A 23,241-nucleotide genomic window follows, 5' to 3' on the forward strand; every position below is an offset into this window, starting at 1 on the left:
ATGCGAGGGAGTGGGGCTGTGTTCTTCCTAAAGTCCACAATAACCTCTGTCTAACTGTCCGCTGTGTGTTTAGCACCAGGTTGTTGTAGCTGCACCAGCACACCAGCTGTTTTACCTCCATTCTGTAGAAGTGCAGAGAAAGAACAGAACACTGAAGAGAACTGGTGCTAGGGTCTGCATGTCTGAGGCGTTCTTCCATAGACTCACTTGCTGCTTTCCATCTGTCAGGAAGTCAGTGATGGGAGCAGACATATTTGATGTTGATAGTACAACGAAATTCTGAAAAGTTGAAATTGTCTTTTTGAATGAGTAAAAATGAAATATTCTAGATTTGTTTTGATTCCAGTTTGATATTATATGACAAGTTGACTTGCTATACAATTATGACTACGTAGTTCACGCTCTTTACAGGGAGGGGGCACCAGCGTAGGCAAACTCTTAGCATTGAACAAGCCTTGCTAAAAATCACCGCTCTCTCCAAGGCAACAAAACAAAATAGAATAGGGTTGACGGCGTGCAACAAGCACATAGCCTCCATCGAAACAATAAGAGTGAGTATTTCCTCGTATTTGTTCACAATAAAGAAAACACAAGACCCGTATAAGGGCAGCTTTAAAGACGGTTACCTCGGTGTGGGTATTTCCCTTTTGTTTTAGCGGTAAAGGCCCTTCTGTTTGGGACTTGAGGGGGCCATGTTGTTTAGCCGTTGAGTGTTTGGCTGATGTTTTTAAGCTCAGACAACAGCAAGTAGTTGGCAATTAGCTCGTACGTTAGCTGACACGGTTTATTTTGGCTTACTGCACACAGAAAATGTGACTTTATCCACTAGTGATGTATGTATAGTGTCAAGAGAGCACCATTCGGTACACATCGGTAACGGGATTATTTTTGCTGACAGTATTACAGTGCTGAATAAAAACATTTTATTTTGATGTCCAACGAAACAAAACCAATAATAAACACAGCGGGCCCACTGCCATTAGCATTAGCTGGCTAGCCGTGAAAATTGCTAATTCATACTCGGGTTTGTAATATTAGTTCCTGTTCCACAGCTGCTGTTTGTTTTAAGAATTTTTTTTGTTTGTATATTGATTAAACTACACTGGGTGTTAGCATTTTAAAATAAATATCTGCTGTTTCACCAAGTTAAAGCAGCCAAATTGGCTTGTTTTAGCCGTGGACTTGTTGGCTAGTTCGGTAGAGGTTCTACTTAGATTTTTCACCACGGTTTAGTAATTAATTTCGGGTGTAACGTTGTTACATCTTCCTGACGCTCTGCCGCAGTGTTTGTTGTACTCGATTTTAACTTGTTTATCAGTGCATATTTGACCCTTTATCCACTATAAACTTGATATTAGCAGTAGCGTAATATTAGCTTTGTAGCAAGCAATTAGCGTTTGGCTAACATTTTAGCTTTCGATGTCTTCCCTTGCCTTGATCAGCTTTGCTTTTTTTAGACTTTTAACCTCGCCCATTTACTCGTTTAGTAAAAACAGCTTTTGTTAAAAATATTTGAACAACCATGTTTATGAATTTGCGCGTTATATGTGGTGCTAGTGAATAAATTAATTATTGTAGTCCCTATACGTTCTTTACTTAAGTGAACCCCAAATTTTGGGTTGGCTAATGATTTACTAAGAATATTTAAAATTATAATCGTCACCTTTTTCTAAAGGTAGCTCTCACTGTTGGAAACCGTCAGATTTTTGTCACATTAGATCCAGACGTATGATAATTGTGTTCTTAGTTAAATGAGGAACAAAGTATGTAATTTGGCTAAATTTGATCTAATCACCAAAACATTTTTCAGCTTTATATTTGACATCTGATGATTGCTGCTGACATACAATATGGTGCCTTTTTATTATTGAAAATTTTAGATTTAACTAACTGGACCCAATATGGCAATACAATTCTCAATTGTTTAATGCTGTCATGCTTCTTTAGACTTTCCCGTGGAATGAGCATTCGATGCAGCATCCTAGGTATGAATGACGTGGCCTGGCAGGAGACAAGAGGTGGGATGCTGCATGCAAATGGGGCTCCTGAATCTGGGGTTGTCCAACTTCATGCTGGAGGTCCCCTAACCACCGTTGGGGGAGCTGGGCAGGCTCCTGGAGGACCACATTTACAGGGCATGGACAGAAGTTCAAACCCAACCCCAGGTACGCTGCAGGCGCCGCTGAGTGGGAGGTCTCAGGACGATGCCACAGTTGGATACTTTTTTCAGAGGCAACCTGGAGAGCAGCTTGTAGGCTGCACACCTAATAAACATCGCTGGCCAACTGGAGATTCTAATCACGTGGATCAGGTAAAAGGCCTTCGACAGGAGGCAAGCTTTTGGAACGATTTCTGTTTTGCATTGACAGTTTTGCATCACACAAGTCCCCAATTTTCAGAAATGTTGTTTTTAATAATCATATGGACTCTGTTGACCTTGTAAAACACAGTTTTTGTCATTACAGGAGCACGAATCACTCAACATGAAGAGAGTGTAATATCCTGTCTGACAGTGTATATTAGCTGCTATCTTGTGTTTTGGTTCTGAGAATTCCTCAAACATATATTTTTCATCTCCGACTGGATTTCCTGAATACAATTTGATCTTTTCAATAGGCCTGTGAAAACAAACAGACATCGCTTAACCTTTAATGTCCACAACTTTTCATTTTAAGTCCCCAAACAGACTGTATTTAGGAGAAAATTGGCAACAGGAATTTAATGGTCAATTAAAATACTTATCTTTCTTTTTTTTCTTTTCATTTGTTTGCTTAAAGGCATTTATTTTTAATAGAACAAGACTTATCCAGTCAAATTCCCCCTCTTTCAATTAGTTAAAATTGTATGAATTTGATTTCTCTAGTTATGGCATTTGAGTCAGATCTTTAGACAAAATTTCTTGTGTTTCACATTCACCTATAATCAAAAAGCTGTTTAAATATTTATTCAAAAATTTAATGAATTTTTTTTTTGATTATTTAAAGTTATTTATAGAGGCTGACCAATATATAAAACAGTTTGGGACCTTCGGGTCCTTTCTTCAGTCTAGTAGTGGCGGCCGTTGGCCACACAGTTGTCTGGTTATTATTATTTTTAATCGGCTTTTAAGAATAATTTTGGCCAATATAGAAAAAATTGACTATATTGGCGATCCTCTAGTAATTTTTTTTTCTACGTCTGCATCTCAGGTTCGAGCTGTGGATGAAATGAATTACAACTTTCAAGCTCTTGCTTTAGAGTCCCGAGGAATGGGAGAGGTAACCTAATTTAATTATTTGATCTTTTTCACCTTGATGTTAAACTTTGAGCTTCCTGCAGTTGATGCTGCTGCCAAAGGTGTACATGGATAAAAACACACTGCTCTGGTGGTAGTTAGTTGGATTTAAAGGTGCTCTCAAGGGTGAAGCTAGCAGTTTAGTAAGGGTATAAATACTGTAAATGATTTTTAGAAAATGTACTTTTTACTTCAAAGCTTTTGCCAACAAAAAAGATATGGGATTCTGATGAGCTGGCAAAGGATGGAAGGAAAGGGATGCTTCTTGGAGAGGAGTGGCGGGACAACGCGTGGGGATCATCCCGTGAGTGGCGCCCCTTTTTTTTCCCCATTTAGACCAGAGCTTTAAATCTTGTGATTATGGAAATAATCAAAATTTATTGTAAATAAACAGAAGTTTCCACAGGTTTTACCGCCACTGTTACGGTATTTGACATTAATTCACTTTTTATTCAGATCATTCGGTGTCTCAGCCAATCATGGTGCAGCGGCGACCAGGCCAGAGTTTCCATGGGAACGGTGATGCCAATTCTGTGCTTTCACCCCGCTCAGAGGGTGGAGGCCTTGGAGTGAGCATGGTGGAGTATGTCTTGAGCTCTTCTCCTGGGGACAAGATGGATGGACGCTACAGAAACGGGGGCTTTGTGAGTCCGCTCTGGCTGTGGCTGCTCTGTTTATATGTGGGGATTGGTCGTCCTAAGTAACTTTTGAAAATGAATTCAGGGTGGAGGCGATCCCGACCAAGATGGGAGAGAGAAGATCGACGTACAAGAGAAGGTGTCGCCTTTTGAAGAAGACAAAAACCCAGAGATGAAGGTTGGAGAGGACGGTGATCCGGCTAAGGCTAATGGAAGAGGTCTGCTGAATGGCATGGACAGAGACTGCAAAGACTTCAAGTAGGACTTCTTATAAACCCTTAAAAATCATTTTTAAACCAGGATCAGTAAAATCAACTCTTTAAATAAATTAAGTGATAAAGATGAAATTGTTGTCTTTACCAAAGCTGTAGTTTTACCTCAGTTTATTTTAATTTGTAGTTGGGATCTTGTGAGAAAGAAAGTGACACCAGCTCAAGTGACTTCTCAATTTTTCTCAATCAACCGACCAAACAATTCTGTGTGATTGCCTGTATTGTTTTCTTAGAAGTAGAGCTGTAGCGAAGCGTCAATGACGTCGACGGCTCGATTCTAAAAATTTGTCGATGTCAGATCCAGTAGTCGACGTACCGTGCCCACTTGTTGCGTCCACAGGAGTTTGTAAACAGAGGAGGAATCTGCCTGTTTTTCCTCTAGTTCTCCGCCTTCACTAACATCTCCACCAAATACCGAAGACCTGGAACAATGTCCATCCGCTACTAGATTCCTTTCCTGTTTTTCCCGCCTTCGTCTCCCAGCAACGGACAACAACTTCTGGGGTCAGATGTGCTGCTCCGTCTCTATCGCAGATGTAGAAAATCACCGGGAGCGTTTCTCCCTTCATAAAGGAGCTTCTTTCAGACATGAGGAGAGCTGTTTTGGTGGTAGCAGTCTCTCCTCCGTGCTGGTCTGTTTGCTGCTGGGTATTTTGGTTTATTTAAACTTGGTAACTTGAACATAACGTTGCTAATGCTACTGTTAGCATCTTCGCTAACAGCTTCTTGCGTTTGGATAAGCTGTTACGTTTTGGTTTAGAGTTCATCTTTTTTGTGGTGTAGATCTCCCTTTTATTACATTTAGAGTGTTGTTGGTTTTTGGTTTAGTTTAAAATATCACCTTGAGTTTGGTTTAACCACCCAGTTTAGAGTTTGGACCTTTGGAGATCCTTATTTTGGTCCAGAACCCTGTAATCTTTGCCCAAAGGGACGTCCCTAGTTATTTGTACTTTTGTTTTAATTCCCTACAGGCAGAATTAGTTTTATTATTCCCAACCTGTGGATGGAAAGATTTATGTTTTTTGTTGTTGTAAATAAATCTGATCATCGTTTTCAAATTAAATTCAAATTCAAAGATACTTTATTAATCCCAGAGGGACTTTAGAGTTTCAGTACACACAATTCTAAGAATTGGTGACTGTGGTCATTCGCAACCCGAGTCGCGCTACCTTAATTAACTTTTAAATCCCACGTTATTGTCCCTTCCTTTTTGCACACCAGCCAAACTCCCCAGGAGGAGTTGTAACACCACTCGCCTCACGCACATAAGTGACCAAAACAAAGCAGCATGGAGACAGTCTGTCTCCAACCACCTCTCAGCCTGCACTCCCAAGTTCTACACGTCACCAGAACATAACCAACCGCAACACAATAAAAGCGGTGTTATACAAAATTGAAGGCCTGTAGTGTTTATTCTCTTACAGTAACAATTTATCAATTTTGTTGGAGGAATTTAGATTTTCTGGTTTTTATTCATTGTGCAATAGAAAAATAATCGTTAGATTAATTGTCTAAATAGTCATTAGAATAGTCGACTATTCGATAAAATAATCGTCAGAATAATCGTTTTAAAAATAATCGTTTACCCCCAGCCCTACTTAGAAGCCACTGAATGAATCTCGATAGATCTTCATAGAAGTCCTCTAACCGTGGTTTTACCTTTTGGGACATCTTGGACAAAAAGCCCTTGGTTATCTCAGAACTGTCTGATGAAAAGTGAATGGTCATTTGATTTAGTTTAGCTTACTAACTAAGGCCTAGTCCACACGTAGCCGGGTTTTTTAAAAACGAATATCCGCCCCTCCAAAAACTTGCATCCACACCACCGCGTTAAAAAAAAAAAACTGTCCACACGTACCCGGATAAATACGTTGTTAAGGACATGCCAGACCTGTAGGCGGCAGTACTTCCCCCATTCTTAACCTCGTCCTTCGTCTGTGGTCTTCCGCAAGGAGCAGTAATTCCGCTTGCAAAAACAAACAAGCACAAAGCGCTTGGATAATTGATGGATCGGGTAGTGACAGAGCGCAGCTCTGAGGGCTTCCATGATGCCGGCTAGTGTAAACACAGGTCGCACACGTGATGTCAGCATTTTTTTGTCGCGGAAAGTGACGTTGCGGACCTTAAAACTCTGGTTTTGTCCGTCCACACGCAGACATCCAAAACAGAGAAAACGCAGATCTTCACTTTGGCCGGAGTTTTTAAAAAGATCCGTTTTCGTGTGAAAAAACTCCGTTTTCTTGTGGATGACAGGCCAAAACGTAGGAAAATATCTACGTTTTGGCAGATCCCCGGCTACGTGTGGACAGGGCCTAAGTCTTCATCAATAAGATTGACACAATGATTCACTGTCCTGCATGATGAACTTATTTTTTTTGTACACAGGACACATGCTGTCTCTGTCATACTCTGTTTTAAAACTCCCCCTTTGGAGAAAGGCCTGTTGGTCTTTACTAGTTTAAACGCCAGCACATAACTCCCCTTGGTTCTTGACCCTTCGATGGTAACTTGCTGCTGTAAATAGCCACCAAACCTTCCTTTCTTGCAGTGACCAGTTGCTAGCATGATTGCCATGCTTGGTGGGGAAAGTCCTTCCCACCCGTAACCTGCTAGGCCACTTTCTAACAGAGAACAGAAGAGACCTTTCCACTAGTCTATGGTGCATTTAAAATATTTCATCCTAATAAAATGGACACATATTTAACCATTTGTGATTAACCTTTTTGCAACTGGAGTTAAAAGAAAGCGACAGCATGTTGGAACACCATCTCTGAAGCTTCTGGGGCAGATGTTTGTGCATAAACCACCCACACGACTGGTTCCCTGCTTTCTTCTTGCAGTCCGACTCCTGGAAGCCGGCAAGCTTCCCCCACCGAGGCCATTGAGAGGATGGGTCCCAGTCAGACCGGTTTGGAGATGATGGGACAGCACCACCCTCATGTTCTCCAGCAACAGAATCCTGTCCAAAATAAAGTCTCGACTGAGGACTTCCAGAGCCAGGAAGCCCAGAACATGAGTGGTATGGAGCAGCAGGCCGGCGTGGAGTCGTTACAGTTCGACTATGCTGGGAACCAGATCCAGGTGGACTCTTCAGGAACTCCTGTGGGCTTGTTTGATTACAATTCTCAGCAGCAGGTATGTTGGACGCATGAAGCATAACTTCTAGCCCTCAGGAGGCTCAACAGATTGTGATCTTTTATTTTGCTTTTGCAGTTGTTCCAGAGGCCTAATCAGCTGACTGTTCAGCAGCTTACCGCAGCTCAGCAACAACAATACGCTCTGGCTGCTGCTCAGCAGCAGCATCTTGGTAAGACGGGCTCCTTGCCTAAATAAACTTAGGAGATTTGAAAAGGAAATTTAATTTGCATCCGTTTTCCTCCTCACCCACGCAGCTGGACTTGCTCCTGCTTTTGTGCCAAACCCTTACATCATTAATGCGCCCCCTGGAGCGGACCCCTACACTGCTGCTGGGCTGGCAGCAGCAGCCACGCTTGCAGGTGATGCACCTTTTCATGCATTATTCCTTTGCGCCAGCCTGATTTGCATAAAGATTTCTCAAGAGTCTAGTGTTTGTATAATTTGTTTCAAGGCCCCACCGTTGTTCCACCACAATACTATGGCGTTCCCTGGGGCGTGTATCCAGCCAACCTTTTCCAGCAACAAGCTGCATCAACTGCCAATCACTCAGCTAATCAGCAGGCATCCAATCAGGGACCAGGACCAGGCCAACCGCAGGTAGGATGTGTTTTCTAACCTCTGCTGGTCTGGTTCAGAACTTGATTTGTGTGCATATATTTTAGACTGTTACACAAAACGGATGCAAGAAACTCTTCTGTCATTCTTAGCATTGAGAGTAATTATGTATTTTGTTGTGGAAAGTTGTTGATGAATTCTAATTAATACTTAAAGGGGGAAGGTTTAGATACATTTTGGTCCAGAAATTAGTTTTTTTTTTTTCTCCGTTGTTCTTCCAGGTGATGCGCACAGGAACAAACCAGCGACCTCTTACACCGAGCCAAGGACAACAAAGTCAGCAGGAATCTTTAGCTGCTGCAGCTGCTGCAAACCCTGCTCTGGCTTATGCAGGGATGCCTGGTTAGTGGAGGTTTACACTCAGCACCCATAACTGCAATTCATCTCAGCATCATACCAGTTATTTATGTTCTGCTCTTCCTTTTGATCCTTTCAGGTTATCAGGTGTTGGCCCCTGCTGCCTATTACGACCAAACTGGAGCCTTAGTGATGGGCCCAGGAGCCCGAACTGGTCTAGGTGGGCATGTTCGCCTAGTCCAGACCCCTCTCCTTATCAACCCTGCAGCAGCAGCGGCACAAGCTGGTAAGAGCCTATCTGGTGCAGTTGCACACAACGTTGCTGCTGAGGTTTGGTGTCACTATTAAAGAACTAACGTAGCACACTCGTTTCTCCCATCAGCAGCAGCCGTGTCTGCATCTGGATCTGGTAACAACATGCCTGGACCCCCGGCCAATGGGCTGTACCGCTCCTTGCCTCAACCTCAGCCGCAGCAGCAGCAAGCTCCCCCACCCAGCAGCGGCCTGCCCTCCAGTTCTTTCTACGGGTCCGGATCAGTCCCCAACACCTCCCAGAGTAGCTCCCTTTTCTCACACAACTCTGCTCCACCACCGAGCTCCTCCCTGGGCTTCAGCAGCACAGGCAGCTCTCTCGGGGTGGGCTTGGGCTCTGCTCTAGGAGCCTTCGGCTCTTCAGGTGAGTAGGATAGAAACTGTCTGACATTGTGGTTTAGATGCGTCCTGTTGTATTAAGCCTGTTCTTTCTTTTTCTCACAGTTTCCAGCTCTAACAGTAGCAGCGTATCTCGCAGGGACTCCCTGTTGGCGAGCTCTGATTTATACAAGCGGGGCGGCAGTAGTCTAACCCCCATCGGCCAGCCCTTCTACAACAGCCTGGGTTACTCCTCTTCACCCAGTCCTATTGGCCTCACCCCAGGTCACTCCCCACTCACCCCTCCACCTTCTCTGCCCTCCTCCCACGGCTCCTCTTCCAGCCTTCACCTAGGTAAGTCTCGTCGTGTTTTTGAGATGTCTTTTCTGCTGTCTCCCTTTCCTGTGATTGGCTACAGGAGGGCTGAACGATTAATCATTTTCGGAACGAAATTGCAATTTTAAACAACGCGATCACATGATCGCCAAAGCTGCGTTGTTTTTTTTTTTTGTTGTTTTTTTTTTTTTTGTTTGTTTTTTTGTAGCGCTCCTGATGGATCCAGGATCTGTTGTCAACTTTGTAGACATCTGGGGCTTTCCCCTGTGTTACCGCGGCGGCAGCCAGCGCAGGGGAGGGGGGTGTATCAGAGCTGAGCCCAGTTGTTCAGCTGGCAGAGCTGCACCTTTTGGTTACCTTCCCTGTTTTATTTTTTCAAAAAATAGCGCTGCTACAGCTAGTAATAATGGCTGTGGCCGTTTGTCTGCAGCGGGTGCTGTCTCTCAGCACCGTGGGTGAGTGAGGGAAAGAGAGAGAGAGACGTCTCCAGCAGCATAGCAGAGGTCAGCATAACAACGCTAAAGGCTGGTTTTTACTTCAGCGTCCGCTCGAGTCGCAAACTTCAGCGGACTTGAATGTGCAAATGGTTTCAGGACGTGTCGGTTAGAGCGATTTTTCAGTGAGTTCAGACGGCACCGAAAAACGTCCAGGCAGCCTGTCTTGGTAAACAACGCAGGAAAACTGTTGTTGGGCTGCACAATATATCGAAAAATTATCGTCATCAGGATAACAGGACGTGCGATAGGCCCATCGCAAAGCACGTCTAAAACAGCGATAAATGTTTGGTTCAACATTTCCATCCGTGTCAAACATCAACTTTTTGTAAACCAGCTCTGTTTTGTACACGGAAGTATTATTTGACCAATCAAATGTAGTCCTTCTGATATGCGGCAATCAGATGGGTCCGTTCATGTAATACGCCCGCCCCCTACGTAGACCCTTAGGATGGAAAGCAACACCTGAACATTAGCGGCGCCGTTCCCTTGTTCGTCATGCTGGCTCAGAGCAACGAACGCACTTTGTGCTGAGGTTTCTGGAATCAGCGCTGCTTTCAAACGTGAACGTGAGTCCGCTCGGTGTCGTTAATCATTTTTACCGGGCTGACTCCGACACGTGCCGGTGAACCAACCCACCTACCTCCATGTCACTAGTGTTCCACCGGGTGGTGATGTTGGCCCCAGGCTCCGGTTAGCTTCCAGCTAAAAGGCTACAGCACTCTCCTTCCAGTCCCACCCTGCTAAAGAGGGCCTGGAAAAGTTCCCCCACACATCAAAGTGATTTTTCATTTATGAGCTTTTATAACCTTGTTAATCAGGATAGTTGATTTGCTGCTGCACATAAACTGTCAGTCAGAAGCTCTGCTAGCCGATTATTCTAGTTCAGTTTGTTAGCTTGTTATCAGAATCATAGTTGCAGTTTCGTCATCTGAGCTGCTTTTTAAGATCTAGGTAAACTTGTTCAATTTGGGGATAAAAACAAACGTTTTCACATATTTTCCATGTAGTTTTTTGACAGTTCCTCTTCTGAAAGGTAGACAATTGTTTTCTCTTTCCCTCAAAAAATCTAAATATTCTCCTAGTTTGGCCCAGCACAGTTCACTTCCCAATTACAGCAACAGCCTTATATCATAACCACATAAGTGGAGAAAATGTTCAGTAGCAATGAGAGAATTTGCTGTTGCATTTAAGTGATGTTAACTATTATTTAACATTTAAAGTAATTTTCTGATTTTTCTATTTATTCAAAAAACCCTGGTAAGGGATGTTTTTCTGTGTTTGGAGCATCAGAAAAAGTTTTATGGTGGAGGTGATGTTTTAAAGTCACTGAGAAACTGCATGCATGCAGTTTGTTGTTTTGCTGCTAATACAGTAGCAGGTGCAGCTGCATATTTTTGCAATAAAAATGTTATGTTGTAATGGAATTCATGCATTCGTTTTTGTTTGCTTTGAACCCAGAGCAGACGTCACACGCCAGACGACATCAACACTGCATACTTTAGTATTTGTTCATTTATCGTGAGTAATATCGCAATATTAAGCACTGTTATCGAATATCGCAGGTTTTCCTAATATCGTGCAGCCCTAGTGGAAATAATATTTTGTTTACATTTCCTCTTCCTCCTTTCATTAAGTAGAACAAGAACATGTTTTATATAAAGCACCTCTCTAGGTAAAAATCACTAGTTGCTTCACAAGCACATTAAAAAATAATGGGAGATAAAAATAAAAAGCTTTAAATTATTTAGTTGTATGACTATTTAAAATATAATATAAATTATATAAAATATATTATTCTATATTATAAATAATGTGTTTAACCTTGAGTTGAAGAAAATTGTGAATTGAACTGAAATTGCTATTTCTTCTAGATAAATTGCAATTCAACCTTTTCCTAAACTCATTCAGCCCTAAACTACAGTGTTTTGTTGCAAAATAATTCAAATCGTATTTATTTCCAGTTCATTCAAATTCCCTGTCCCTGTGTAATCCTAGGTGGCTTGACTAACGGCAGTGGGCGTTACATTTCTGCCGCTCCCGGAGCTGAGGCCAAATACCGCAGCACCGGCGGCACATCCAGCCTGTTCAATTCCAGCAGCCAGCTGTTCCCGCCCTCCCGGCCCCGCTACAGCCGCTCTGACGTCATGCCTTCTGGGCGCAGCCGCCTGCTGGAAGATTTTAGGAACAACCGCTTCCCAAACCTGCAGCTCCGTGACCTGCCAGGACACATGGTGGAGTTTTCCCAAGACCAGCACGGATCCAGGTGAAATGTTCACAAATGCAGCTAAATTAGACTTGGATTTAGTTTGCGTTAACAGAAGATTGGAGAGATTTCGTTTAATTTCTGTTTTATTTTAAGATTCATTCAGCAGAAGCTTGAGAGAGCCACTCCCGCTGAGAGGCAGATGGTGTTCGGAGAGATTCTCCAAGCAGCGTATCAACTGATGACTGATGTGTTTGGGAATTACGTCATCCAGAAGTTCTTTGAGGTTTGAACTGATACTTTTTTCTTTTCTCCTTCCCTTACCTCACAGACGTTACTCATACTCGTGTGTGTGTGTGTGTGTGTGTGTGTGTGTGTGTGTGTGTGTGTGTGTGTGTGTGTGTGTGTGTGTGTGTGTGTGTGTGTGTGTGTGTGTGTGTGTGTGTGTGTGTGTGTGTGTGTGTGTGTGTGTGTGTGTGTGTGTGTGTGTGTGTGTGTGTGTGTGTGTGTGTGTGTGTGTGTGTGTGTGTAGTTTGGAAGTGCTGACCAGAAGCTTGCTTTGGCAACTCGCATCCGTGGGCACGTCCTCCCTCTGGCTTTGCAGATGTACGGCTGCAGGGTCATTCAGAAAGCCTTGGAGTCAATTTCCTCAGACCAGCAGGTAATTGTAAGTGAGCTTTGACTTTTTAAGTAGTTTTTGCTTTTCGATCGATTTCCATTATTGTGAATCAACTGGGTGTTTAAAATTCTACTTAAGATTTAGTGATTTCTGTTCCCTTGTCCTGATTTTTGTTCTTCCCAGAGTGACATTGTACGTGAGCTGGACGGACACGTGTTGAAATGTGTGAAGGACCAGAACGGGAACCATGTGGTGCAGAAGTGCATCGAATGTGTCCAGCCTCAGGCCCTGCAGTTTATTATCGATGCCTTCCAGGGACAGGTGAGACTATTGGGATATGAAAAGTAAGAACCGATGGCGCTAACGGATCGTTGCCGTTCTCTTCATTATTGTTTCTATTCCTCTAGGTGTTTGTGCTTTCCACACACCCCTACGGCTGCAGAGTTATCCAAAGGATTTTGGAGCACTGCACTCAGGAGCAAACCCTTCCCATCCTGGAAGAGCTGCATCAGCACTCTGACCAACTGGGCCAGGTGAGCACACCCGTCTCCAGTCCGTCCCGTTTTCTTCACCTGTGATCTATTAGCCAGGTGTGATCTGAGACGCGTCTCGTGGATTTGCACGCCCCCTCCATGTTTGAACATTCCATGTTTTTCCACCTGTGGTTGTTCTCGTGCAGCTGTGGTTTGCTAGGTTTAAAGTGTAAAAGATGACTGTGATTTAGGGCTGGGCGATATGGCAAAAATAGAATATCACGATTTTTCCAATATTTTATCACGATTTCGATTTTATCACGATTTTTTATCCATGAATAGCATAACTTCAATTGCGTATTAAAGAAGAGAAACATTGAATAAATAAACATTTATTCATATTAGGGATAATCAACACAGTGCTAACACACTTATATTTTAAACTCACACCAGAGATGATAAAAGCCCTGAGAGAAACAATTACAAAAATCAGTTTTTCTCGGTTTTCAAGTAACTTAACATAAATTAAAATCGTAAACATATTTAAAGTGCAAACATGTCAATTGCAAACGTATTGTGCAAACATTAACTTGTTCAAAATACTATGTAGCTCCCAGTTGCTCATGTAGTGGATAGTTAAGCTCAAATACAGCTCTGATGTGCGGCTGGACCAGAGATCGCTTGTGGTAGCAAATAACTGCGCATTCTGAATATTTTCTGCAACAAGTCTCTAAATAAAGTAAAAATTTCCAGTGCAGATTGGAGACAACCCATAGAAGCACTGATTTGATCTCATTTCAGAGAAAAATAGAACAGGTTAGATGCACCTAATAAATAAAATTACTAACAAACTCAGGAATCTTTCTTTGCTTCACTGTTCTGGTGCTGAAAATATCACTAATGCGGATCAAAGGAGATATACAGATGAATGCACCTCTTATTATTTGGAAACTACATTTACTGCAGCTGGCAGAGGCAGAGATTGTTTCTATTGATACACGGAGTTTACAGAATCATTTTAAATGTTAATAGGGGAAGACTGCAGGAGGGAGCGGTAAAATACAGGGGGTCCCCAGCAAAAACAAGAAACTACGAGTCTGATGAAACCCGCTGGTTTTCCATCAGGCAGTCACGGGGCAGCTCCAGCGACCGAGCTCAGTCCGGTACCGACACCGGCTCGGCAGAAGGTGGACGAGCCGAGGTGGCGTCGTGCTCTGCTTAAGAAGCGGTGTTATTTTCCTGCTTCAGAAGAAGCGTCCAACGTGTTTTTACGCTTTCTCCGAGACATGTCACGTCGCTAAGTTGTTAGCGCCGCACGCTAAGGAAACCCTGCGTTCCTCTTCGGAACGAAAACCTCGTCGCTCAGCCGCGGCGAAGCCATGTTTGTTCACACACAGGTGAAAACAAGCGGGGGCACTAATATATTACTATGACTCACTCTGATTGGTTAAGGGTCAAACAAAGGTGTGTCATTCGCCTGAGGTAAGTTCCCTTTTCATTCAGAGGCAGAAATTCAACAGCAGAGCTGTGAATCGTGATAAAACGGTCTCTCAAAAATGACAGACCTTCAGATGTGTAGATCGTAAAACGGTCTAAAATCGTCATATCGCCCAGCCCTACTGTGATTGTATTGTTGGTCATTTGTGATTTAAACATCCACCCTGCCCCCCCCCTCACTTATTCCATCTAGAAATATCAAGGCGTTTCATTGGAGATGACACCCAAAACATATTATACAGTGTCCCGTGATGCACTGTTCAAGGTCAGAGCAATTTGCCTCTCTCGCGGATGTCCCCTTCCTCCTCCTGTTTCCCCCTTTTATTCTCTGTAAAAAGTCTTTTTTTAACAGTTTTCAAATTTACAACTTTTACAAACCTCTAACTCACTGAACTGCCTTTTTTCTTCCCTTTTTTCCTCTCTTTTGCTTTGTTCGGCATGATTTACAAGATGCACACACTTACCTGCTGTCTTATCTTATGTTTGCCTGCAGCATGTTCTGATCAACCAGTTTTCCTCTTTAAAACCTGATTTTACTGAAGTTATGTTGTTTGGATTTTCTGAGAATTGGATTTTTGTTTGACAAATTCCTTAAACCTCAAATCCTTGAAGTAAAAAAAAAATGTTGTTTTGTGAAAGCTGATTGAACCAGAAATGATTTTACTAGGCAAATATTATAAAGTCGGAGGTGGAGGTCACGTTGTCTACCATAAGTGTTCATTAGGGGTTTTTTTTTTCACTTGGGCCTAGTCCACACGTAGCCGGGTTTTTGTAAAAACGAATATCCGCCCCTCCAAAAACTTGCATCCACACCACCGCGTTTTAAAAAAAAAACTGTCCACACGTACCCGGATAAATACGTTGTTAAGGACATGCCAGACCTGTAGGCGGCAGTACTTCCCCCGTTCTTAACCTCGTCCTTCATCTGTGGTCTTCCGCAAGGAGCAGTAATTCCGCTTGCAAAAACAAGCAAGCAAAAAGCGCTTGGACAATTGATAAAGCCAGCGCAGCTCTGAGGGCATCCATGCTGTCGGCCAGTGTAAACACAGGTCGCACACGTGATGTCAGCATTTTTTTGTCGCGGAAAGTGACGTTGCGGACCTTAAAACTCCGGTTTTGTCTGTCCACACGCAGACACCCAAAACGGAGAAAACGCAGATCTTCACTTTGGCCGGAGTTTTTAAAAAGATCCGTTTTCGTGTGAAAAAACTCCGTTTTCGTGTGGATGACAGGCCAAAACGTAGAAAAATATCTACGTTTTGGCAGATCCCCGGCTACGCGTGGACAGGGCCTTGGTCAGATGAGTTTTGTCTCCATCTTGTCACAAAAATCACACCCATAACTGTCTATCACCCATTTCTGAAGGGGCAAAGATGCGGTTGGTTGCCTTGTCAGGTCGTCAACACTCCAAACCAGCAGCATCTGTTTTGTCTGACCTTCCGCAGTGATGATGACGTTAGGGGATTTGTCGCACTACAAATGGGGGTGTCACTCATTCGTCGGCCTGTTACCGTAGAGATGCATGATTATTTCTCACCAATTGGGACCAGCTGTGAAAATCATTGCATGCCTAGGAAATTAAAGCGTGTCTCATTGATGTTTTTGGACTTGATTTAGCTTTCACTTTTGCCTCTGCTTCCTCCTACAGGATCAGTATGGTAACTACGTCATTCAGCATGTCTTGGAGCATGGCAGACCAGAAGACAAGAGCAAGATTGTGGCTGAGGTCCGTGGAAAGGTTCTCGTCCTGAGCCAACATAAGTTTGCTAGGTGGGTGTTGTTTGAAGAAAGAGATCTTTATTTAGCTTTAGATTAAAAATCAGTTTTCAGCTGCTGGCCCATCTCTAGATGCACCCACCTGATGAACTCAGGAGGTAGAAGGTTTAAAAATAAATCAAATAAACTTTTTGTTGCTTTTAAATTGGAAATGACAACCATGGGTGGCAATATGGCACAAAAGTCACTGAAATCTCAAAACTAAATCTTTGCCTGTGTCCTTTGGAAGTCACAACACTATTAAAATGTTTAGTTGGCTCTCATGAAGGCCTGTTTAAATTCACAATAAACTTTAAATATTGCTAAATTATTTCAAAAGTAGATATGGAAGAAAAAATCGGAGGCACTCCGAAAAATAATTTATTATAGTATAAGCTGATGTGTTTCGGTCGCGTGCGACCTTCTTCAGGGCATCCTGAAGAAGGAACAATGAAGATGATGTCCCGAAGAAGGTCGCACGCGACCGAAACACATCAGCTTATATTAGGGCTGGGCGATATGATGATTTTAGACAGTTTTACGATCTACACATCTGACGGTCTGTCATTTTTGAGAGACCTTTTTATCACGATTCACAGCTCTGCTGTTGAATTTCTGCCTCTGAATGAAAAGGGAACTTACCTCAGGCGAATGACACGCCTTTGTTTGACCCTTAACCAATCAGAGTGAGTCATAGTAATATATTAGTGCCCCGCTTGTTTTCACCTGTGTGTGAACAAACATGGCTTCGGCCGCGGCTGAGAGCGACAACGAGGTGTTCGTTCCGAAGAGGAATGCCTCGTCCGTTATATGGAACTGGTTCGGTTTTTCACCAGATGACAAAGAGCAGCGAAACGTCATTTGCAAGGAGAGCGTCAAGGCAAGTGATGGCAACACCACAAACTTGTTTACTCACTTGAAAGGAAGGCATCCCAAACAATACAACGAGAGCCATCTGGCAGCTAAAGCTAAAAAGCCTGCGGCTGCAGCGGCTAGTGCTTCTTCCAGGCAGCAAACGCTAACAGAAACACTCGCAAAACTCACTCCCTATGACAGAGACAGCAGACGATGGAACAGCGTGACCGATGCAGTGACGTACCACTTGGTTAAAGATTTGTGTCCCGTGCGAACAGTAGGAGCGGGATTTAAGAAAATGATAAAAACATTGGATCCGCGCTACGAGTTTTCCAGCCGCAAGTGTTTTCGAACACTGCCATTCCACGCATGTACGCTGAATGCAAAGTGAGAGTTGCAGAAAATATTCAGAATGCGCAGTTATTTGCTACCACAAGCGATCTCTGGTCCAGCCGCACATCAGAGCCGTATTTGAGCTTAACTATCCACTACATGAGCAACTGGGAGCTACATAGTATTTTGAACAAGTTAATGTTTGCACAATACGTTTGCAATTGACATGTTTGCACTTTAAATATGTTTACGATTTTAATTTATGTTAAGTTACTTGAAAAACGAGAAAAACAGATTTTTGTAATTGTTTCTCTCAGAGCTTTTATCATCTCTGGTGTGAGTTTAAAATATAAGTGCGTTAGCACTGTGTTGATTATCCCTAATATGAATAAATGTTTATTTATTCAATGTTTCTCTTCTTTAATACGCAATTGAAGTTATGCTATTCATGGATAAAAATCGTGATAAAATCGAAATCGTGATAAAATATTGGAAAAATTGTGATTTTCTATTTTTGCCATATCGCCCAGCCCTAGCTTATGTTATATTAAGTTATTTTTCGGAGTGCCTCCAATTTTTTTCTTCCATATCTACTTTTGAAGTTTTTATGGTCTTGAAGAGTTCCCGAGATACTACAGAAATGATCGATATATCTAGTCCCACTGATGCACTCACTCCCACCTGTTTGAATCGATCAGGAATTGTTAGATTATTATCTTTTCTTTACAGTTCTCCTTTAATTCTAAACCGAGGCTTCTCTCTTGTGTAGCAACTGTGTTTTCCACCTGGTTGTTTAGTTGTCATTGCTCTGAAACTTGTGGTCTGTCTCTTTAATCTGTGGCTGCAACACATCAGTGAATTCTCGTGGTTGATTCATGCAGGAGCTGCCCATTGGTGCATCCTCGTGCATTTGAATCAATTACAGTGCAAACCTTGTGTTGTGAGAGAAGCTCCAGAAATAGACCTCATACTCACGTGGGTGTTTTGGTTCATTCAGCGTTAACGTCACCACACAACCACCATTTTAATCCTTTGTATGATAAATTAGATCGTACACATGAGGAGGTACGATAGTTTCTATACATTGTTTTAAAAGCACTTGATGGAAAAAGCCCAAACTTAAAATAACTTTTGGATTCGATCGTCTGTGAATCTTAGCTTTCGTCTTCTCCTTTTCCCTCAGTAACGTGGTGGAGAAGTGTGTGATCCACTCCTCGCGTGCAGAGAGAGCGCTGCTGATAGACGAGGTGTGCTGCCAGAAGGACGGGCCCCACAGCGCCCTGTACACCATGATGAAGGACCAGTACGCCAACTATGTTGTCCAAAGAATGATCGACATGGCAGAACCTGCGCAGCGGAAGATCATCATGCACAAGGTGAGGCGGCTGGAAGACCGAACGTCCAGCACACGATGGTGAAAACCTTTGGGCTGAGCTGAACTTGGATGTCACGGCGGTCTTGAATGCTGTATGTTGTCATGGCAATGTGTAGTCTTAGACATATGGCAACAGACCCTCTCATGAACCCACGTTTTTACCCGTAAAGCTAATGTCAGCCTCATTTGTAGGTTCTGAAGGACACTCTGCAGATATTCAGACACATGGGCGAAGTTTCTGCTGATTTATCAGCTTTATTCAGACTTCTGTCCTGTTTCATAATCGAACTAGAGCAGCTCACGGCTGATCACAGGACCTCACGTCGCCTGCAGCTGCTCTCTCCCTGTAGCTAGATCAGTCTTCATCTGTTAGTCTCGACTCTTTTCGGTGTGTGTAGTCCGCTCCAGACCGGTGTCACAATGTGTCATTTAATCTGTTGAAATGAGTTCAGATTCTAAATCTTTTCTTTCTGTCGTCCTCGTCAGATCCGGCCTCACATTGCCACTCTGCGTAAGTACACGTATGGGAAGCACATTCTGGCCAAGCTGGAGAAGTACTACATGAAGAGCGGCTCTGAGCTGGGCCCCATCGGTGGCCCCGCTAACGGACTCATGTAAGCGTGTCCACCCGCTGGTCCCCGCAGGAGTGGGAGGAGCTGGAACGCCAAACCCTCTGTTCTGTGAGCGATTGCTCCTTTAGCCATAGGGCCTTGCCTTTGACACACTCTTGTCGACCCTTTTTTTTTTTATAAAGGGGGTGAGCTACCAAAAAAAAAGACAAGTCAATTTCACCTAAGAATGCTGTGACACCTGACCCCTGCCACTGTGTGGCCCCTGGCGCCGGAGCCCGGCGTGTGCTCCGGGGGCAACACAGTCAGCGGGCTCTTCCTGTTTCTCTTGTTTATTCCTGGGTAAAGCACAAACCCGTTGTTGATTATGTAATTGATGTATTTGACTAGTTTTCATAGTATCTTGTACATTTGATTTTTTTTTTTACCTTGTAAATTCTGTGAAGATAAAAAAAAATAATTATTACAACATTTGCTGACATTTACAATTCTTACAATTTAACACCAGCAAGTGACTTTATAAATCAGAACGGAGCGATCCTTTTTAAAACCAGGATTCCACGGTTTTTCTTACCTGACTTATTGTGTCGGCTGTCCTAATGAAGTCCAGGTAATTAAATTTTATATTTGTATAGTATCCCATGCCAAAGCAGCTAATGGAGATGTTTTCAATAGCACTACAGATGACGGATGGGTTCATTAACTCGTCTGTCTACAGGTGAGCAGTGCCACAATCACTCTGCCGTCCAGAGGAAGTTTTTTTTTTTTTTTTTTTACCAGCTCGGCGTAGGAGTTCGGCGCTTGATTTGTGGGTAACCTTCCAGTTACGGCTTCTTCTTGCCTGCTGTTGGGGGGCGTTTACTCCAGCAGCTCGCCGTTCTGGCTGCGAGCCGCTGCGTTCGTCGGGCCGTTCTTTCCCTCATCCGCGTGATCGTTCTGGGTTTACAAAAATAAATAAAGCTATGATTACGTTGAAGCAGAGCATGAGGTTTGGTTGTACAGCGGGTGTTTATTCTTAACGGGGGGTGCATCGGCATGCTGTGGCAAGTTTTAATTGTTGGAATATTTTTTTTAACCATGTTTTGTGTAACATCTTTGTAGTTTGAGATGAACACTGCCCTAGAAAATGTATATCTTTATGTACTTAATACTCATCTCTTGCATAGAAGTAGTTTAGCAATGTAAAGCATCTTTTATGTGCGAGTAACAAGTATTGCTTTTGAGGGTTTTTTTTTTTTGGGTGGGGGTTGCAGTGGCAGCAGTGAGGGGTGGTCGCCCACCGCCTGGAGGTCAGAGGAAACAGAAAGTTGAGTTAATCGGAGGTGAAATGAGCTAGGAAGTAGTGAATGATTTGAAGAAAGGGAAATTTAAAAACCTTTTTTTTGATGGTTCCACTTTTTTGTTTTATATTTATATATATATATATACACATATATAAAATATAAATATAAAATTTAGTTTTTCTGTTTTAGTTGTGCAGCGGCGGGGGCTGGTGGGGCCATCAAAAGTTCACCGGTAACGCTCGTAGTGACGGCTTTTTTGCTTTCTATGAATTGTAGATGACATGTAGTATATGTGCAGTTAATAAGTGTAAGATTAGCGGAGTTGAAAATATGTCTAGTTGTGGTGTTTGACAGGCCTTGCTCTAAATTTGTAGTGATTCTTTTATTTCGTCTGTACAGATGTACATTTGTAAACGTTGATGCTGTAAATGGGACGTCTTTTACACTTTTTTCGGGGAGAAAAAGGCAAAAATTGTGCATTTAGTTGTGTGTATATTCATCACTCCTTTTCCCTTGAATATAATGTATACAGTTTTATTTGATCGAGTGTTATTTTAAAGAAAAAAAAAGATCTATGGCTTCACAATCTGACATGTTTATTATTTTTTGTTAGTTTTTAATCTGCTATGAAAAGGCCAGCCTCTATTTGTCCTGAAGCTGTAACAGCCACTGTTGATGGTCTCTCTGATGTGCGAGCGTTTAGAAACGCAGAAAACGACTAAAACCGAGGCTGCGTCTAGTCCTCTCTGCTACCGTGGAAACTTAACAAGATATGACAAGAATTATTTTTGTACAGAAGAGTGCTGCGTTTTGGAACAGCTACTACCTTGTAAGCAAAAGCATTGTAAAATATTGTCAATTATATAAATATGAACATATGAGTTTTGTCACACTGTCAAAGTCATGTACATTTTCAGGTGGCCTTATGTACATTTCCAGATGTTAGATGAAGAAAACAAACTCAAGTTTTTTTGGAAGCAGAATTGTGACTATGTATGATTAAACTGTTCTAACATTTCATTTGCTTGTTGTGCTTTATCTTGTTTGGTTTGTTGTTGCGACCTTCGGGGTAGTGCCGTGATTTCTGCAGGAGGTGGAGCTGTTCAGGACCTTGGCCTGCTCTTCAGCTCCAGCCTGCAGCCAGCTGGACCACAGCTGATCCCCATCACGTCTGATCGGAGTTCGCTGCAGCTGTGTGCGCAACTAGAGACAGAGTTCAGAGGCGCTGCTCGTCTCCGCTACTCTCCCTTTGAGCTCGTTCTCACATTCCTTCCGACGTTGTAAAGGTTTGATTGTAGATTAGGATAGGTTAATAATAGATCTTAAGTCGCTTGATAAGTTTGCTTTAGTAGGTTTTCTAATAACTTTGTAAAAGGTTTTTATAACTTTAGTTTCCTACAGTAGTTCACTTTACTGTTCCGGAGTAACCCGATTCCTTTTGTTTACCTTCCTAAATTAAGACAGGCTCCCTTAGTTGTTTCCCTGTGTAAACTAATCCTTCTGTAGGTTTGCCCTTATACCAGAGGTCCTCTAGCTCCTTTTGTCCCTTGTTCCTCTTAAACCTTGTGTAATAAACCCTTTTGACTTTCATAACAAGTGCAAGGGTTGGGCCCTTTAAACACAAGGGGTGTTACGCCCCGAACACACATTCTTCTACAGGGACCTAACATTTGTCTAAATTAATTTATTACACAAATGGAACAAAATGCTTTGGTTTCCTTGTACTTTTCAAGTTTCATGAAGATGTTTCAGTTTCAGATTAGCTACATTTAGAATAAATGTTTATTTGCGTTTCCAGGGTGTGGAACTGGAAAAAGAACTGTTTAGTTGCATGCATAAAAACCGCTTATGTCATTAGAAACTAATTATGTAAAAATAAAAACTAATTATGTAACTAAACTTACATAAATGAGAATTTTTGTATTTTTATTGCAAGATTTTAATGTGCTTGAAATATTGAATTTCTTCGCATTTTATGAATTTAAATTGGTGAAACAAAATAGAAGCACTAATTACAGAAAGGATAAAATGCAATATACTTTGATTTTAAAAGGTTATAAAAAATTGCTAAATCAGCTGATTTTAAGATTTTTTTTTCAGGTTTGGCAACATTTTATACCTTTTAATTATTTGCACCATGTTTAATTTATATTTATTTTGACTTTTAAAAGATTTATATAAGATGTTAGAAATTGTGTGAGTGTGCTTGTCTTTATATGTTTAAGTGACACATTTTCAGTTTGCTTTCTTAAAGTGACAGACCCCTGAAATGGCTCATTCTGGAAGGTACTGAAAATGTCAAGAATAAAACTGCTAAAATGGCTTCATGTGAGAGGGATTCTGTGTGCAAAGAACTTCATGAACATGTTTACGGCAGAACTAATATGTCCAGATCCACCTTGATCCAGGTGTTTTTACACCTTTAAGCCCAGGTTAATCATTTAGAAACCAGTTCTTATTATCAGGTAGGTGTCATGTTCTGACTCACCACACAATTTTCCAGTTTTTTTTTTATGACGGGCGGAGTTTAGCAGCTCACATGCCAACAAGAGCTTCAAGTTGAAAGCAAAAGTAAAGACAGG

General features: G+C 42.3%; 1 protein-coding gene across 5 annotated transcripts; it reads left to right on the plus strand.

Moving 5' to 3' along the window:
* The first annotated feature begins 414 nt into the window (after positions 1 to 414).
* pum2 (pumilio RNA-binding family member 2) lies at positions 415 to 19,626 on the plus strand. Of its 5 annotated transcripts, none has more exons than XM_054748016.2 (23): positions 415 to 551; positions 1,948 to 2,311; positions 3,189 to 3,257; positions 3,473 to 3,578; positions 3,731 to 3,918; positions 3,998 to 4,170; positions 7,025 to 7,319; positions 7,398 to 7,491; positions 7,577 to 7,681; positions 7,774 to 7,919; positions 8,159 to 8,279; positions 8,374 to 8,520; positions 8,617 to 8,910; positions 8,991 to 9,218; positions 11,693 to 11,960; positions 12,057 to 12,186; positions 12,433 to 12,567; positions 12,703 to 12,840; positions 12,927 to 13,052; positions 14,683 to 14,754; positions 16,138 to 16,259; positions 18,616 to 18,808; positions 19,294 to 19,626. In XM_054748016.2, the coding sequence occupies exons 2-23, from the start codon at positions 1,961 to 1,963 to the stop codon at positions 19,423 to 19,425; spliced, it is 3,633 nt and encodes a 1,210-aa protein (XP_054603991.2). In that variant the 5' UTR covers positions 415 to 551; positions 1,948 to 1,960; the 3' UTR covers positions 19,426 to 19,626. The 5 variants fall into 5 exon arrangements, with proteins under 5 accessions (XP_054603991.2, XP_054603993.2, XP_054603992.2 ...); XM_054748018.2 differs by having other exon boundaries at positions 12,433 to 12,561; XM_054748017.2 differs by having other exon boundaries at positions 8,620 to 8,910.
* Positions 19,627 to 23,241: the final 3,615 nt, after the last annotated feature.

The sequence above is a fragment of the Nothobranchius furzeri genome, chromosome 2 (assembly GCF_043380555.1).
Source record: "Nothobranchius furzeri strain GRZ-AD chromosome 2, NfurGRZ-RIMD1, whole genome shotgun sequence".
Taxonomy (NCBI): Eukaryota; Metazoa; Chordata; class Actinopteri; order Cyprinodontiformes; family Nothobranchiidae; genus Nothobranchius; species Nothobranchius furzeri.

Excerpts from the sequence above, each read along its gene's own strand:
- pum2 (XM_054748016.2), top strand. The coding sequence starts at position 1,961 with ATGAGCATTCGATGCAGCATCCTAGGTATGAATGACGTGGCCTGGCAG. Across the intron at positions 2,312-3,188 it reads ATTCTAATCACGTGGATCAG|GTTCGAGCTGTGGATGAAAT; the intron begins GTAAAAGGCCTT and ends TCTGCATCTCAG. Across the intron at positions 7,492-7,576 it reads TGCTCAGCAGCAGCATCTTG|CTGGACTTGCTCCTGCTTTT; the intron begins GTAAGACGGGCT and ends TCACCCACGCAG.